General features: G+C 30.4%; 1 protein-coding gene across 5 annotated transcripts in view; it reads right to left on the bottom strand.

Annotated features, from left to right (window-relative positions):
* Positions 1–6,269: 6,269 nt before the first annotated feature.
* The window catches only part of LOC107452230 (sialin), a 59,973-nt gene continuing 46,869 nt past the window's right edge, over positions 6,270–19,373 (bottom strand). For all 5 annotated transcript variants that reach the window (XM_087161483.1, XM_043050746.3, XM_016068574.5 and 2 more), the window contains 4 exons: positions 16,370–16,502; positions 12,575–12,730; positions 10,437–10,522; positions 6,270–6,700 (listed from right to left, as the gene is read on the bottom strand). In XM_087161483.1, coding sequence (XP_087017609.1) covers positions 6,491–6,700; positions 10,437–10,522; positions 12,575–12,730; positions 16,370–16,502 — 585 coding nt within the window. In that variant the 3' untranslated portion in view covers positions 6,270–6,490. The remainder of the gene's footprint in view (positions 6,701–10,436; positions 10,523–12,574; positions 12,731–16,369; positions 16,503–19,373) is intronic.

Here is a 19,373-nt window from a genome sequence, read left to right as displayed (position 1 = left end):
CCCGTAAGGGGGCATCCGGGGGCACTCCGAAAGTTTGAACGACTACTAATGTTCAACTCTGTAGCCTTGTAATTTTGAACCCAATCTAGAAGACAAGGGAACTCCCGGATAACGTATTGGGATAAATTTGCCTTCGTGGATGATTTTTTGTGGGAACTAACCCGCATTTGTGTTACATGGAGAGGAAGACCACGAGAACCTCCCACGGTTAGCCTGACGGCAAGGGGACTCTAACCCGTGATCCGTATACCTCTGAGGATTCTTCACGTCATCTCTGTTGTCGGTGCAAGCCGGATGCGGAATTCGCCGCGAAACACCCCCTATCGCCTGCATCATGATATTTTTACTGTTTGTAAGCATTCATTATGGTTAGCAGTTGTTGTGGTTGCTTTAAGATCAGTAACCTACATACATGCCTATCCAGGAGTCCAAACTCCAATAATATTAAAAGTGATAGCGAAATAAGTTATTAGGTAAGCGTAATGTATTAAATTTTGCGAATATTTAATTTCAAAACATGATAATCAGTTTTGATATATTAGATTAAATTATGCATACATAGTTACGATTTAAAATGCTGTAAATGAAGTTTATAAAATCAAAAATAAAAAGTAAAAAAATAGATATAAAATTATAAATATATAATTTTTTTTGTTTGAATTGGAGAAAATCAAACCTTTGAGAAACGGCGTGTTTCTGTAAAATTATAAACAAATAAAATTTTTTCGCCTAAATATTTAATTCATCGGGTTTAATTTGAAGAAACTAAATCGTTCTTCAAAATTAATATGATTATTCATTCTTGGTTCTGAATAAAGGGAAAAAATAATTTTTTAAAGCTAAAGTATGTACATATTTCATTTCAGTAAACGTAACGGAAAATATATCAAAAATAATTCTTTTTAATTCGAACAAAAATGTATTGTAAAACAATTAAAACCTTTCAAATCATAACAAAAACATTAAAGATACAAAATTAAAACTAGCAAATTTTACCTGAGCACAATTGATTGCGATGCATTCTTTCCTTCGAAATAATTTCCAAATAATATTGATGAAACAATAAGAGTGAGTCACAAAACAATGGATTTTGATTCTTCATCTAATTATTTTATTTCCAATATATACAAGTGGATAATAAAGCAATATTTATAAAATTAAATTACGCTCAAACAAATAATTTAAAAAACAACAACAATGAAATCAAATAAGAACAAAAGATAAAATGTAATATTTCATTTTATTTTCTGTAAAAGCAGCAAAAATAATCAACTTAAAAAAAACTGGAATCATAATGTAGAATCACCAAAAGTAAAAATACGAACAAAAAACTGAAATAATAATATAATTTAATTTCCTATAATTTTTTTGCCTCGTTTTTTAAAATGATGAGAAATTAACAAGAGAGATAAAATATAACAATATATTCATCAACAGAATGTAAAATAACAACAAATAAAAATAAAATAAAGAAATTCTGAGTAAAAATTATAAATACAAAACACGAAATGAATTTTTTATCATCAACGCTGCATATTTTATATGCATTTTAACATAAGTAGTTATTTGCTCTTTACAATTTAAATATTTCCACTTCTTAAGAATAAATGAATCACATACTAAAATAAATAAATTTAAAGGTATTACATTACTACTATCCCACTCATCATGAACTTGAGTTCTGTTTGCATTGAGTCTTTGTGGTTAGAAGGCAGTGAAAAGCTTATTCAGTGGTGCTAACTGCTCAGGATTCCAGAGATGCCAACTTGCTCCCGACAGCAAATATATATTTTAAAGTGGCAGTTTATCAATTGTGATTCTTGGTTTAATAAATTCAATTTAGTAGATTTTTATCCACCACTATTTCTAAATAATTAGTAGGCTTATACAAATCACCACTTTAAAGCACTCAAATCTTGCTATACCTTTAAAAAAGCAAGCAAAATTATTCAAAATATTTGCAAAATTAACTTTATAGTTATTTACCGTTTTTTTAATTATTTTGGTGTTTCCGGAGCAGTTGGCATCTCTGGGATTCGGCAAAATATTAAAAAAAAAAAAAGGTAGAGAATTATAAAATAAAATTATTTAAGTGCTCAACATGGCTCCCTGCTTAACTGTAACAAAGCGGCGTATATCATACATTAAAAAGACTACTACTAGAGAATACTTATCTGCTGTCCTGGGCGATTTGATATCACTGTGAGCTCATGCACAGCTGCAAACTCGTACAGTTGTTAAGAAAGATTTAGAGAGTGGCAGTTTAATATTTATGGCATTAAATTTTTTTTCTAAATTAAGCTATTACACTAATATGCATAAGAACAATAGCCATATTAATGTATCTTATATACATAGGTTTGAATTATTTGTCGAGGTAGTAAAACAATTTAAGATTTAAAATTAAGATTTTAGCATAAACTATAAATATTACTATAACTACGATTTTTTTTTAAACTCAGAAGTCCTCAATGAATAAAGTGGCAGAGAAGTAGCAATTAGAGGCCTAGTGGCTGAGCCACAGCTGCGGCAAGCTTGAGTGTCTTTCATCCCTTTAGTAAGTCGAAAAAATGAGTGAATACACTAGGGGGTTCCGTGTTTGTTTGACCACCTAATCGGATAATCTGCTCTGACACTCATGTGCACAAGGTCAAGAAATCAAAATAATATTCTAGATAAATCTCTCACCAAGCTGTTGGCAATTATGCAATCGTTTCAACAAGTTTACATAGAATTTAGTAGCATTATTTTACCCCCGATCAATTAAAAATGAATAGTAATTATAATTTAGTTACATTTGTAAACCAAAGTAGTAGCTTGTGGTGGCAATTACTCCCTTATGGTCATTGAAAATCTATCAGTACTTTTCTTTGCTAAAAATAAAAAAACGTAGTGACTCGGAAATTATTTTTAATTAAATTTAAAAAACAAAGAATCATAAAATGAACCCCATAAACTTAGCTACCACTAGTATAATTTTTCACAAATAGCCTACAAATTTTGTATTCTTGCATATATATTAATTATACACAAAAATTCGATAAATATGCTACTAGAAACTTATTAAAAGGTTGTTGGTAACCTGGAAAAAATAGTAAAAATTGGTTGTAAATCCAGTTCATATCTACCTTTTTTTCGGAGGGAATTAAATGCCCTTTACTACCAATACTTGTTTCAACAAACACAAAAGAATTATCTGGAGAAAGGTAATTATTGTAGCAATAAAGCCTTAAGTTTAAGTTATCTAGAAATGAAATGGTTTTGATCCCAGTTTTCTTTTTTTTTACAGGGTGCAAACAACGCTGTTATTAAAAATAATGTTTTGAAATATTTTATTTCTGGTTTCTTATTTATACAGAGATCACTGTGCAGTAACAGGAAGTAAAACAAACAGAGGTTAAGCAATATCTTAACTTGTTATAAGGAATAGAGCATATTCCTAACCACCTGATATTTTAATATAAAATTTTGTCTAAAAAATCATAATTATAATTCCGGGCATTATTTTCTTCTAGGTAAATGATAACACCATTCTAGAAAATATTTAATAACTACAAAACAGTTTCATCACGAAGAAAAAGCTTTGTCATAACTTTCTTGACATAACTGTTTAGCATAAGAGTTAAGTATTAAACTAAATCATAAGTTATAAGATTACATGAGACTAAGTCTTTGACATAAGATTTTCACAATATTGTTGGTTAAAATATCTTCACTTTAATTCCTAAAGCTTTTAAAGTGTAGTGGGTAATCATTTATTGCTAAACTAAAATAATGCTTTTAATTATCGAACATAACGATCAAATTTGTAACATGTTGATTTTAAAGATAAACCATTGATTCTTTTCCTTTCTTCTTAGCATAGCTAGTTAAAAAAGAATATTATAGTGACAATTTAAAAAAAATTAGATAAAGAAAGAAATAGATATTACACTCTATCAGATTTACCTTAATATCTGGTTTCCAATTCTTAACCATTACAGGAACAGCTAATTTTAATTAACAATTATATATAATATTGAATTTAATCAATTTAATTCAATATTCATTCTTTGATACTTAAGTTTTCTATACATTTTATCCTATTTTATATCTTTTACTTCCAAATATCTTTGCTATTTAGTCCCAGTTGCCCTAGGGCAAATTGCAGATTTAAAAATGTAGTGCCAGCTGAAGCTGGCAGATACATCACCAATAACCATATCAAGTCAAGTCTGGCTCTTTTGTGGTGAGTTTTTTTAAAATGCTGGCAAAATAACCAAAAATTCTGAAAACTTTGATTTTTAAATGTCTTCCAATCTATAAAATATTTTGAAAAAAAAAGTAGTCGTGGGTAAGCCTGCATTTGGTGACTTAATGTAGCCAGAACTACGTCGGCAAATGGCTAAAGACATAAAATATATTCTCTAATACAGTAGAGCACTGATTATCCGAACCAAAATCAATCCAATCATATACTACTACAATAAAAGTACGCCAGAATTTTACAATAAGTCATTGGAAAGCTGCATACATCAATCACACACATAAAAAATTGTATTTCTTTCTAACCATTTACTAATACTATGTAATATTCAGTAATATCCACTTCAAGTATATTACTGACTTCTTTACAATATATTCAGTCCAAATATTTGTTGGCATTTTTAATATGCTCGTCATACTTCTTGATGTCATCTTCTATTGAATGAAATTGAAAGTGCATAGTGGTTATGTAAAAAGGTAAGTAGCATTTTTAAAGGTATTTATTAATCAGGGAAGATAATATATAAAATCTGCTCTCAGTTTTCAACAAAATATTTATAAAAAAAAAGGTAGAAAACTAAAATCGGAAATTTGGATATTTTCATTTAATTTTATTAATTTTTTGAGTGGTTAAACACACCAACTATAAAAAAGTGGTGCATCACTTAGGCCTTTGAATTATTATAAGAATGAAAAACCTAAAAATCGAATTTACTAATTCAAGAAATATCGTGTAAGAGACTACCACTCTGAGCAAGTTGGAATTTTTGTAAAGTGTGCTTATAGGGTAACATAGTTGAATTTTATTTCATTGAAAATTTGATTTACCTAAACTCCGTAAGTTTCGCTTATTCTTTTATAATTTTTATTTTAAATTAAGTAGTGGTAAATAAAATAAGGCAATGAAGTGTAAGCACACAAAATCTTTAAAAAAATCTTCCACAAAATCTTTAACAAAATAGTTCGGGCACTACTTGTTTTCTTCCTACCGTGATTTTAGCCTCTCGGAAGAAGTCACTTACCTGGTTCATCCACTCAACTCTTCTTTCGTACTAAGATTGCAAAGTTATATTATGAATTTATCAATATTATTCTGTTATATCAGATTAGAGTTGAATCTTCATTTAAACTACGTGTTAGTAGTACACCTGTAGGGCTCGTTGTGACCTTAAAAAATATCAAAAGTGGTAGCAAGTTAGAAAATAAAATTTATTCTTATTAATTCGCGCCCACCACAACTCTTAATTTTTTCAGATAAACATATCTAGTAATAAAATCACAGTTTTTGCTTTTTTAATACTAAATTTTAAGCTTATAAAAAAAAATTTGGAACTTTTTTAATCCTTTGCACTCGAAAGGTGACATGTCAGTTACCACTCTAAATGTGAAAATTCTTTTCACCTTAATGTTTAGTTACCACTTCATTCAGTGATCTACGGGTATTATAAGGTAAGTTTGCATCCATTTTTTTAACAGCTGAAAGTACTTCGAGTGCAAAGGGTTAATAATATAATGATGCTACACTTAAATTTTATAAGAATAGTTTGAGCCTTGTACTGCCAACTTATGCTCTTAGGAAAATGATTGTACGAAATGGGAATAGAATGAAATTAAAAATACAACTATACACAATCATATTTTTATACATTGCAGGAGCGTTATCCCACCAGCATGTGATTAGATTAGCGTGTTTTTGTATGTTTCATTAATACATCAGTAGCTGTAGATATTATCATTCCTATTTAAACTTATAAACAAATGAACAAAATAGAAGGGCAAAGTTTTTACTATAACTTTGAATATAAAATCCGGAAGAACTTGCAGCTATTACAATTTTAAAAAAATGACGCAACCTTCAGTGATGTCAACTTCTTGGGAGTCGACATTTCGATTAACGTTCTCGGTAGAACGTTGATCCATATCTTGGTCAATATTTGAATATCCTTTCAAAATTTGAAAGGGTGCTTAATCTGTATTTTAGGTATGTGATTAACTATTTACATGCGTGAAATAAAACATACCCCTGACATGTTGGGTCTTATATTTTTCAAGCCCTGGTTCCAAGACACAAAATAATAAAACTGTGCTATTAAAAAAAAGTTACTAAATGCAGCTCCATGCACACCAAATTACACGGATGAATAATTTGCACATCATCTAAAAATCAAAATAGAGCAACATCGATATACTAAATAGCACAATTTCCTAATCTTGAAATGAATTGATGAACACCTTATGTCACACTTCATAGCACTTGAAGTTCTTTCGAGTTGAAATCGTTTAAAAAGTTGTCTTGTTTGAGTGAAGAATATGTCATGTCCTCTGCGTTGTTCTTCGGGTCTGTAGAAAGCCAGTCTTGTTTTTGTGCAGACGAGAAGAAAACGAATACTAAATTAGATATGATAAGGATGATGATAGTTATGCCAAATGCTGTGTGCCACTGGCGTAGACTTTGCTAAAATAAGACAAATAGAAATTAGTTAGGCACAATTGTAGCACAGTGTGCTAAAAAAAATACCACCCTTACAAATTTTTGATCTAATGATGGGATCTTCACGTTCTAGGATTCAATTTTAATGGCTCGAGGGGTGACCTCAAATTAACGATATTTTAAATTACGAAATGAGGCATAAAAACGTGCTTTCTCTCAATAAACATATATTTTCTTTTTCGGATTTGGATTTCTGACCCTAAAATTATAGGGGCTGCAATCTGAGAAATATGTTCCTAACGGTTGGATCGAGAGATCGCCTCGAAGATTAGACCTCTTAATGTTTATTTTACTTTTTGTGTATTTGGCTATATCTTGAGAAATTCTTAAGCGATTTTAAAAATTTTTCCACACAATTATCCAAAGATAATTTGATGCCAAAAAATTATAAATATTTACTAAAAATTATTATTTTATTTAATAAAGGTATAAAAAAATTTAATTGTAAGATATATAAATTTTCGTACCATTTCAAAGAATTTGATTTTACCAGGAAGAATACAAAATTTGATCAAAATCGGTTGAATAAAAAAAGAAAATCGGTTGAGCAGAATCGGTCCTGCGAAATCGAACTTTAAATGTCTGACTTTTTTGAAATTCTATTTCTCAGGAACTATTCAACCGATTTTGCTCAAATTTTGTATTTGCCCTGTAAAATTATATTCCTTAAAAATTTTGCAAATTTTTAAAATTGTTTACCTTACAGTTCAAAATTTTTTTGACAATTATTGAATAAATAATAAAATCTAATAACCATTTACAAAAAGTAAATTTTTTGTTTTGAATTATTTCTCGATAAACGAATTTCATAATAATGAGCAAAAATGTTTTAATTCGCTTAAAAATTTCTCGAGATATAGCCAAATGCGCAAAAAGTAAAATAAACATTAAAGGGTCAAAACTTTGGACCATATATCCTAGATTGCGACTACCCCCTATATTTTGGAAGTCAGAAATCCGAATCTGTTTTTGTGCCTGATATCGTAATTTAAAGTATTGTCTGCTCTTATTAATTAGCATATTTGGTCACCCTTTCGAGCCATTAAGATCGAGTCCTAAAACGTTAAGATCCGATCATTAGAAAAAAAGTTATTCAGAGTGGTTCGTTTTTTTTTGGTACACTATACAGGGTTATAAATAATCTTAAATAAATTCCTGTTTGTGATCTTATAGAATTAGCAAACATGTTTATGGCTTATTTTAATAAAATATCTCTTTCTGCACGATCTTAGATATTCTGTAAAATTTTTGGCTCTCGTTTAGTTTATAATTCTGCTCTGAACGCTTGAAAGGGGAAGAAAAATTAAAAAAAAAAAATTAGCCAAGAAGAGTCATAAGAAATGTGGTCGCCGAAAATCGCATTCCAAAATTTTCCTATTTTTCAAAGTTAAAAAAATTTTACCCTTTGCACTGGATTGTCCCCTCGGAGGCATCATCAACAGTCACCACTTTAAAATTAAAAAATTTTGTTACTTATTAATTAGTACTCACATTAGGAATTTTAAAATTGTATAATAATACTACACTCTATAACAAAAAATCGACAAACCAAGAAGGAGTTGTCCGATTGAAACGAAAATTGGTGGATAGGAAGACAATGTACAGAATAGTAAATGATTAAAATTTCAGAACAATTGGATAATTTATTGCAGAGTTACAGTAACAAGTTCAATGAGGTGTTGACCCACCTCTAGCCTGGATACAAGCTGCCACACGGCGTGGCATAGACCGATAAAGCTCCCAGATGGTCTCTTGCGGTATTTCCAGCCAAATTCGATCCAATTGTCGAACGAGGTCATCAACATTCCGTGCCAGATGCAATCGCCTTCTCATCATATCCCAGACATGCTCGATGGGAGAGAGATTTGGTGATCTGGCAGGCCAAGGAAGAGTTTGAAAAGTTTGCAGACAGTTCAAGGCAACACGTGCAGTATAAGGTCTGGCATTGTCCTGCTGAAAAACCAGCCCATTGCGCTGCAAAAGGAATGGTAGCAAAACAGGTCTTAGGATGTCGTCGACGTACCGCTGTGCAGTAAGTGTACCTCTAATGACGACCAAAGGAGTCCGGCTGTCAAAGGAAATGGCACCCCAGACCATAATGCCTTGTTGAGGGCCGGTGCGGCGTGCAATAGTGAAGGCAGGATCCCCCCTCTGCCCTGTTCGTCTCCAGACACGTCTTCGATGATCGTCAGGACACAGTTGGAAGCGGGATTCGTCTTTAAAGACTATACGTCCCCAGTCAGCATCATTCCAGCCTGATCGAAGTGGAACAATTTTTACTAACACCACCTTTCAGAGGGTTTCGACGATCCTGTAGAAACATACCTACCAACTTGTATGGCAGTTGAGAAATATTTTTCTTATGATAGTAACATTAACGGCTTGGCGCATACCATATTGAAATTCAAAGTTCCAAAAAATTTTTTTTTAAACTACCATATGTAGATCCTTTTGTTTGCTAATTACGCTTATAAATGTCTTATTAGTTTCATTTTTTGATAATTCTTCTAAACTTAATTGTTGTTTCACTACCACTTCACAAAATCTTCTTCAAAGATCGTACAAGTTGGCAGGCATGAAGATTAAGTATCGTTTGGTAGCATCGCACATTTCAAAATCTGCTCTGGTGGAAATGTACTGGGAATCCAGAACTAGAAGTGAGACTATGATTTTCAATTTTTTTTGTTGCATCTTGTTCTTTGGACAAATGCTCTTAGCGCGGCCTCAATAAATTGGACAAGAATTCGAATCCCAGAGGTGGTTGGTAGATACGAATTCTGCTCCCGGCTCGCACCAACCACAGTGTTGAGGTAAAATATCCTCAGTAAAAGAAGGATCATGGGTTGGAATCCCTTTGCCGTAGAGCTAATCCTGTAAGGTTTTCGTGATTTTCCTCACCATGTAACGCAAATGCGAGCTAGTTATATCAAAAAGTCCTCCACGAAAGCTATTTTGTGCCAATGTTTGATCCAGGAGTTCCCTTGATTTTTGAGTTCGGTTCAAAACTTCAAGGTTACGAAGTTGAACAATGAGATTCAAAATTGGGTAGGGCCAGTTATAAAATAAAATAAAATGGGCAAGAGCTGTTGTGGCTTGGGAAATAGAGCGCTGGCCTGCAATGAGGTGCCCAGGTTTGGAGCCCAGCGATGGTTGGTCGATATGAATTCTGCTACTGGCTCACACCGACCACAATGCTAACTTAAATTAAACGGATAATGGGCTAAAGTTCTCTAGCTGTTGGGCTGACCGGCGGAGGTTTTCATCTCCAACACTGCTGGTTAGTTCTTTCAAAAAGTGTCCTCCACGAAGACTCTCTCAAGGCTTGATCCAGGAGTTCCTTAGTCTTCTGGATTGCTTTCAAAATTACAAATCTACGGAGTTGAACATTGGTAGTCACAAACTTAGGATTGGGTAAGCTGTTCAACAGCGGTTATAAAATGCGGCTCGTTTTTAACCCATAATTTATTCTTGGAACGTTGAGGTGAGATCAAGAGCTGAATATTAATGGTGTGGTAATATACTTTTTGAAAATAATGTGTTATGCTTTTATAGACATGTTTAATTTATTTATATGATTTGTTTCGTATTTTGCTTAATGAAAGAGTTTCTAACACCCTCAAAAATATGCTGATGTTAACAAAATTGATAGTAAACAGGAATTATTTTTCTGTAAAATAAAATGGAACATATTTCAACTTACATCCTCTTCTGTGAGAATGCCTACTGTTAACGGAGCCAAGAATCCTGTAAGTGCGGATGACATATTTGCTATACCCATCAATGTTCCTGAAAAGAAAAAGTTGAAATTTTCAAATCTAAATAATTATTGAAGATTTAAATACACGCTTGAATCACTTATTGAACATTATTTTTTATATTCCATTCAAGACCACCTTTCGCAGTAGTATAGTAAGAAATGCCAACTACTCGACTTTAAGCAAAATATTTTATAAAACGTGGTAGTGTATTAAATACTGAAAATTACGAATTTCTGTTCAATTTTAACTTTGTAAAGACCCATTAAGAAGTTCCAGGAGTGAAGTGACATTTTAGATGCATATTAAAATGATATCTACATGTAGTGATATATGTGCTGATTTACGTAGTGGCATATGTAGTTATATATGTAGTGGTATATGCAGTGGTATATGTAGTGATATATGTAGTGGTATATGTAGTGATATGTGTAGTGATATATTTAGTGGTATCTGTATTAATATATCGATTGTACTCGTGTTATCAATTTCCTTCTACCATCCCTTACATTGCAGAGAAGTGGGGTCACATAGTGAACTTTAGTAAAACCTGGTTCAGACTATATTCTTAAATTGGATAAAAACTGTGGCTGGTAGAGAGAAATCAATATCTGATTTGAAAAAAAAATATTCAAGATCTGTTCAAAAATATTATGTAACAGAAAAAAAAATTGTTGATTGGTGTTATTAAAACAAATTAAGCTACTTCTGGAATAATTTTTTTTCACAAAGCGAAACAAAGAAAATGTATAAATGTTCAGAAAATGTTTTAAGTTACTTGTATTTAGCGTATAAGATACACAAAAAAGTTTTCGAAAATATTTTTTTAGAACTTTTTCGAAGATAGTCCATAAAATTATAAATAAATAATTTTGTCTCTCACCAAATTACTTTAATACTCAACCAAGAGAATCAATGGTACATACCACCAGCTCCGCATGGACCTTAAAAATTGATAAAAATAGGTAGACGAATTCTAATAATTTAATACATTTGTGACCACTTTATGTTATTTTTAAAATAAAATATATCTGTTAAGAAATTCTCACTTACAAATGTTAGCTTATCTCTCTCTCAAAAAAAAAAAAATTATCTTAGTTTTAAAGTAAATTTACAATCATTGTAAAATTTTTTAAGTTCCGTGGAAAAACTATACAGCATAATTTTTTTTCTTTACAAAATTATTTCCTTCAAATTGTAAGAAAAACAACAGAGCAGCATAAAATTCATATTTTTAAAGAAACGTCTCTGATTTCCTAAATACATGTGTTAGGTTCATTGTATTGTTACGTACCATGCACAGTAAACATTATACATACTAAATACGGTATGGAAACTAACTTGTTAAAGAAGATAATAGACGCATTAGGCTTCTGTGGTAGTTCAAACGATAGAGCGTTCGCCTTCCAATGAAGCGACCCAGGTTTGGTGGCTGGTGACCCAGGTTTGGTGGCTGGTTGACACGAATTCTGCTCCCGATTAGTACCGACGTCGGCGCAGTGGTAGACGGATCGAGTAAGAATTGTCTTAGTTTCTCCCAATGCTTGATGCAGGAGTTTCCTTGCTTTTAGGATAGGGAACAAAATTACTGAACTATGGAGTTGAACATTGATAGTCTTAAACTTCGAATCGGGTCGGCCTTTCAACGCCAGTTATAAAATAAAATGTGCGCATTAGGAAATTTAAAAATAAACATACCATAATTACGGTGGAATAAACAAAGAGTTTACCTCAGCGTCGAAACAAACAATTCGGTTTACATTTTACTGTTTAGCCACTGAGGTAGAGTCGAAATTATAGTAATGACCATTTTTATGCTTTCCTTTGAACTTAATTCATTCACGTTTTTCTTTTATTTAATCTTTATGCAGTACAAAAAATATCGTTTCTTTATTTGAATAATTTTGAACCTTCTTCTCTTTTTCAGCGTTAAACTTCATACATTTTTTGGTTTTCCTTATGAGTCCCTAACTAAATTTGATAAAGATTAACGATACGTAAAAGAAACTTTGGAACTAAGGAAACTTAAGCAACGTTGTCATAATTGGATAATTTTCAAAAGCGTGAAATCACAAGAGCTTACCAGCATATTCTGGAGATAAATCTATGTGTGACAGCATATATCCACTGTAACAACATCCAATAGCACCAACAGATATCATCAAGGCGATCACACACATGGTTACGTCGCATCTGGCAAGGCAAACACCGATCAATCCTGCTGCTGGCACCAGACAAGCTGAAATAAGGATTCACGTATTATTCGGATATCTCAATTTGCATAACAATTGACATTAACATTGCCTGGCTAAAACATCCAGGACGCATTCATTGATCTATTAGTTTAGCATCAATAGGAAGTTAACTGAATCAGCATGACATAACATGCATGACTTTTTTTGTATGTGATAAAAAGAATGAACACCTCAACTTCTCATCTAATGACTGGATTTTCTTGCAATACTTAATGATTCGAGAGACTAAATATGCTAAAATATTTTACGATATCTTATGTTAAAAATCAGACACAAAAACGCATTTGCTTTAAACAAGCACACTTTTTCGACGAATTTGGATTCTGGATTCTAAAAATGCGTTTGGGAGGCAGCCAAAATGTCGAAAATATAGTCACAATTGTATAGGCAGGACATTTGTCGAACGCTTTATCCCCATAATTTTTAAATTTTTTTTTTCAAGAACAGCATAACGGATTTCGTTGAAATTTTGTGTTACATTATTTATAATAAAGTATAAAAAATAAATAAGAATTTGTATAACTTAAAATTCAAAAATGAAAACGTTTTTTTTGGAATTATTAAAATAAATGCTAAAAAATAACTTTCAAAAATCTTATTTCGAAATAACTTATTTTCAGAAAAACGAATTATATAAATGTTAGCGTACATTTTTTTTAATTATCTTATAAAGTTCGAGAGATAGGGCTAAATACCCAAATATTGAAATTAAGATCAAAGGCACAAACTTTTGATTGCTCTCTTGACTATTGCGCCCATATTTTACAGATTGCATCTAATCTCCATATTTTGAATGTCAAGAATTTAAATTTGCAAACAAAATGTATGCTTAATCGTTTTCGCATATTCCCTCTTAACATTACCGTCTTATCTTAGTACGCGACAATTTATTAGTTGGATCGTAAATAACTAACTCTTCCGTTGCAGCAGTATGCTCCCTTGAAGAGATGCCACTGAACGGTGGCACAGTGCAGAGGCAAAGCGTACGCATTAAATGTTGGTAAGCGTTGCATAACAAACATTATACGAGTCGTGTTTTCTAAGTAAGTACCGTTTTGAAATAAAAATATTTAAAAAAACTGAACTACCCGAAAAAAAATTATATTACTTTATTGTTTATACAATTGATAAATTAATGTGTAGTGGTCAACAACAAAAAAAAACATATTCATTAACTAAACAGATTTCAAGGTATATATTTGCTACCATTTTTTATTTTTTAAGTTCACCATAAACACGCTGAAGGCCACACGGTAAATAACTACAAACTAAATTTGCAAATATAGACAGATTTTGCTAGTTTATAAAAGGTTTAGCATGACATATCTGAGGAATGCTTACGAATTGTTTAAAAATAGTGGTGGATAAAAATCTACTAAATTGTATTTACTAAATTAAGAATCACAATAATTAGGTAAATTTTGAATAAATTTTCTGCAATTCCATAAAAGAGTGTAAATTTTATAGTTTTATATCATGTTATACGCTGTCAGCAAGCTGTTTTTCACGGCCTATGTGAAAGGACAGTGTCAGCAAACGGTGGTAGACGCAGCCTAAATGTAATGTAAGTGTCAGCCACCGGTGGTTGTCGCGGCCTAAATTTAATTTCAGTGTCAGCCACCGGTGGTTGACGCGGCCTAAATTTAATTTCAGTGTCAGCCACCGGTGGTTGACGCGGCCTAAATGGAAAGTCCAGTGTCAGTCACTGATGGCTGACGTGGTTCTCAACGTGTTAAATGGTTATGGTATTCAAGTGATATACCTCGCTTTGAACAATTTATTTTAATTCAGATTTCTGAAACACCCATTTTAACTCGAGAATTTTTTCGTGAGTGATTTGCATATATCTTCGCATTTTAAATGAAATTTAAAAGTTACATCCAGAGATTATTATGAGAGCTAAAAATTTAAAAACCTTAGAGTTTGGAGTAATTAGTTACAAATCTGCATGTAACGACTCATATGTCAAAACTTTTGAGGGTAAGTTCAACTTTGATAATTTTTTTTTGTTTCAATTTTTTAGTTATTGCTTTTCTTCTTATTTTGACTTTTCATATATCTGTTTATTATAGTTGCAATAAAATAATTGGGGAAATATTATCATTATTTTTAAATTAATAGAAGAATGCCAAGTTTGCGTTAACTTTAGCCGCACACTGTATGATGTTAAATAGTTTCATAATTATTTGAAACACGTTGAATGATACGCTAATTTTACACGGCTTGCCCGTCTGGCCAAAGGGCAAATTAACTACAAACTAAATTTGCAAATATAGACAGAATTTGTTAGTTTTTTAAAAGGTTTAGCATAACATATCTGATAAAAGTGGAGAATTATATAAGCCTACGAATTATTTCGAAATAGTGGTGGATAAAAATCTACTCAATTGAATTTATTAAACCAAGAATCACAATTAATAAACTACCACTTGAAAATATTTATTAGCTGTCCGGAGCAAGTTGGCCTCTCTGTAGTATATAAATAAAACCAACCATTTTGGTTTGTTCTATATTATATTAATATCTTCAAACCATTTTAGCAACGATAATAATATATAAAAAAATTAAAAATTAACTCGAATTATGTGTTTCGAATAATCTTGGCTTCGTCGGTCACCGGTGATCCCCGTGGAGTTATGAACAAACTCAGTGCTGGTCACCAGTGACCACCATGACATTCAACGTGTTAAGAAAATTTCGAATACCAGGAGACTAAGCCCCTTGTTTGCTGCAACTCACCAACTCCAATGATTGATTTGCAATAATTGTCGTTTCTTAATGCAAAACGGTTTTCTCAACTACAGTTGAAATTATTCCCTTAAAATATATGTATTCTAACAAATTCTGTTTACTTACGCTTGGGACTCCACGTTCAACATTCATTTTCTTAAATTAAATGTTTATTGATTGGTAAATAATATGGAAGATCTCGTATAAATCTATTAGTGTACATAAATATTTTTTCTTAGTGGTCATTTTTTTAAAAAAATAACAATTGAAATTCAAGGCATATTATTATAACTAAATTCGATGAACTCATAACCGCAATTTAATATATTCTCTTACCAGACTGAAATTACCATATTAAATACAATTCGTGCATGCATCACATTGTGCATGAAGCTGATCGTTAAGTTCTAAACCATTTAACGAATCTCTTTGACGATAACTTATAACAGCATATGAATATAAACAACTTAAAAAACAATAATTATAAAACGAATAATAAGTTGAAACATCAATTCAAATAAGTTTACCTTAAAATGCAGCGTTAATAAAGTAATATCACAGAATTACGTTGTAATAAAAAAAACATCCTTTTTAGTTTGAAACCCTTAATTTATAAGTCAAAGAAAATCAAAAACGTAATTAAAGCTGCATGGAATAAGAAAAATAAATATTACAGGTTGCATTTGAATTTGGGATACAAAAATATTTTACGGAAAATCAATACATTGATGAAAATTATATAAATCAATATGAGAAAACCGAATCCTACCACATGACTTCTCGGTCAATGAAAATGTACCGTTAGCAATTAAAAACCTGCTACACCATCATCAGATTTTAATACTTAGTTAGAAAAAAAATAGTTCCGATCAAATATTAAATTAAAAATGTACCAAGTGAAGTGCAGAATTTTCGAATGAAATTGACCGTAGCAATCTCTCTTCGTATTAAGGCATCAGCAGTGTATCCAGTTGAGAGGGCCATAATAGCATAGAGAACGTGAGGAAACGAAGACAAAAATGCATTCTAAAAAATAAATATTTTTTAAACGGTATACAATGATAAAGCATATTATAAGCTTACCGTGATTAACCTTCTACAAGGACAATTTTTTCTATTAATGTTTATGATATAATATTTTTAGAATTCAGATTAATTTATAAAAAAGATATTCAGTTTTTTAAACACTGACTGATATTCAGTTTTTTAAACACTGTTTTTTAACTGACCTTTTTTTTAAGCCCTGGTTAAATAAATGAATTTTCGTTTTATGAGGAATTATTTTTAAATAAACGAGTTTTATAATTGTGTGAAGAAATATTTTGATTTAGCCCTAAACTTATGAGCTATGAAGAAATGTGCTAAAGTGAAATTAACATTAAAGGAATCAAAATTTTGACTTCTTTCCTGATTTACTATCGGAATGATACTTTTTACTATTTAATTTATCATCATAACTATCAAGAAATCAAATACGAAGAAAAAAGGCTTGATTATTTAGAGAAACTTTGCTTTTTGTAAATGATTTCATAACTAAAATTGCGGCTAGAGCCAAACAATTAACATAATTAATAGAAAGTGCTCATAAATTAGTCCATTAAACTTTTAATATTTTCCTTTAAATAGTAAAAATTAAAATATTACCTATCGATAAAATCAAAGTTATTTAGGGTTATAATTTTTTTCGCTTACCATACTTCAAAGCATACTTTGACCCAAAATTAATGAGAACAGAAAGTAGATATAAAAATTGAGTTATGCAAATGTGTTCGTAATAGGACTGGGCGATATTAGAAATTATATATCGTGATATATCGTCAGTTTTGCATCGCGATATAGCGATGTATCGCGATATAGTATTTTTGAATTTCATTTACTTTAAGGCACAGAAAGTCAGATTTCTATCAAGACTTCATACGCATATTGATTTAAATCAATTTATAAATTTGAAAATATATATGTTTTGCTAAAGAAAGATATTAAATAAACTGACTAAGATGTACAAATCTTACTTAAAATATTTATTGAAAGAATGTGTGTAGATACAGAATGAAATATTTGCACTTCTTTATCGTTTATAAGGTATAAGCAGTCTTAATTTAAGTTCACCCCTAAAACACCCTTAATGAAAAAAAAAATTGTTATTAAACAAAAGCTGATTTCAAAATTTCAAAATATATTTTAATTAAAATAAAAGTTAGATTGACTAAAAGCCGAAGTTTAAAATTAAAAAGGTTCGAATTTTAAACTAAAAAGTAAACATAAGATTTGTAATAATTTCTTAAAATTTTCGTTCTCTGAAAGATTTCTCAGTTTAAAAATAAAAAGGGAATTTTATAAAGATATCTAGCTGAAATTATTGAAAGAAAATTTAAAAAATTAAAAAAAAAGTTTGTTAAGAAATTCATTATACACTTAAAACAAAGTGTTAAAAATATTTTTTTTTTTTTTTAAAAAAGAAACTTTTTTTAACAAATCAATATTTGCTTGTACTATTATGCGTAAATAATTACAGAATTATTAAGTTCGATCGTAATGTTCAAATTCTTAATGAAGAAGTAAACACAAGTTTTGTTATATTTTCTAAAAATGATCACGCAAATAACAAAAGATTTCTTAGTTTAAAAATAAAAAAATAAATAAAAGTGAAATTTATCAATATATTTACCTAACAGCATAGGAACAAAATTTAAAAAATAAGTTCGTTAAAAAATTATTTGTATGCTTAAAACAAAGAGCTAAATAAATTTTAGAAAAAAAATGCTTCTTAAACACTATTTTTATTATTTCATATAAATAATTAAATTAAATTAAATAATGACCGAATTATGAACGAAAAACAAAGTAAGGCAAAGTTTCTTAATTAAATTCTTAAAAATAAAAACAAAAGAATTGTGATATTCGGTAATATATTTAGCTAATTAACTAATAATATAAAACGAAAATTAAAAAAAAATAATGATTTTACTCTCTAATAAAACGAAGTAGTAATTGATAACAATAAAAAAAAGAAATGAATAAAATTCGCAAACTTTTCAAATTCTTTTGAACAAATAAAGTTTATGTCCAAAAGACTTATGTCCAAAAAATAAGTTTTGTTTTAACTTTATTTCTAAAAATAAAACCAACTCAAGATTTATAAATTTAAAATCAGTAATAGAAGCCCATTAAGTTATTAGAAGTTTTATCCTAAAGGTTTTTAATAAATTTAAAAAAAGTAAAAAAATAACCTAACAAATTTATTTACTTTGTAATTTAATTCCTTATGGGTGCCTTAAATTAGATTTCCGATAATTTTCACATTTAAAAATATAAAAAAAGTTTTGTCAGAAAATAAATAAAAAACTTACCTAATTAATGAAGAAACTTTTCTTTATAAATTCTTTTCAATAATAGATTGCGTTCAGAACAAGGTTACGACGGCGATCACGAAGTTAATCCCATTGAAAATAATCTACAAGAAACGATTTCAAATCGCGAAGGTGCGAAAACGAACATGTGATATAACGATATAAGGTCTCAAAAGTGATTCTGATTCTACCGCTCATCAGTCAAGGCCGTCTCAACATAACGAAACAATATCGTCTTCCACAGCGCGAGTTGGCATCGGAACGTAAGAGAAAGTCCTTGCGTGTATCGCTATATCGTTATATCGTCTTCTTCACTCGACGGCTTAAATCAGATTTCTGCTGTATCGGTTTGCCGATATAGGCGTTAAATCGATATGTCGCGATATATCGATTTATAGCCCAGTCCTAGTTCGTAATATTGGATAGTATATAGAATAAACTCATAGAACTACTCACTTTTTCAACACTTTGACCCAAAATTAATGAGAACAGGAAAATTGAGTTATACAAATGCATTCAAGATATTAGATAGTATATCGAATAAGCT

Source organism: Parasteatoda tepidariorum, chromosome 4 (assembly GCF_982258835.1).
Source record: "Parasteatoda tepidariorum strain Cologne lab strain chromosome 4, Ptep-v5.0, whole genome shotgun sequence".
NCBI lineage: Eukaryota > Metazoa > Arthropoda > Arachnida > Araneae > Theridiidae > Parasteatoda > Parasteatoda tepidariorum.
The sequence above is the reverse complement of the archived record's forward strand: the minus strand, read 5'-3'. Positions and strand labels throughout refer to the sequence as shown.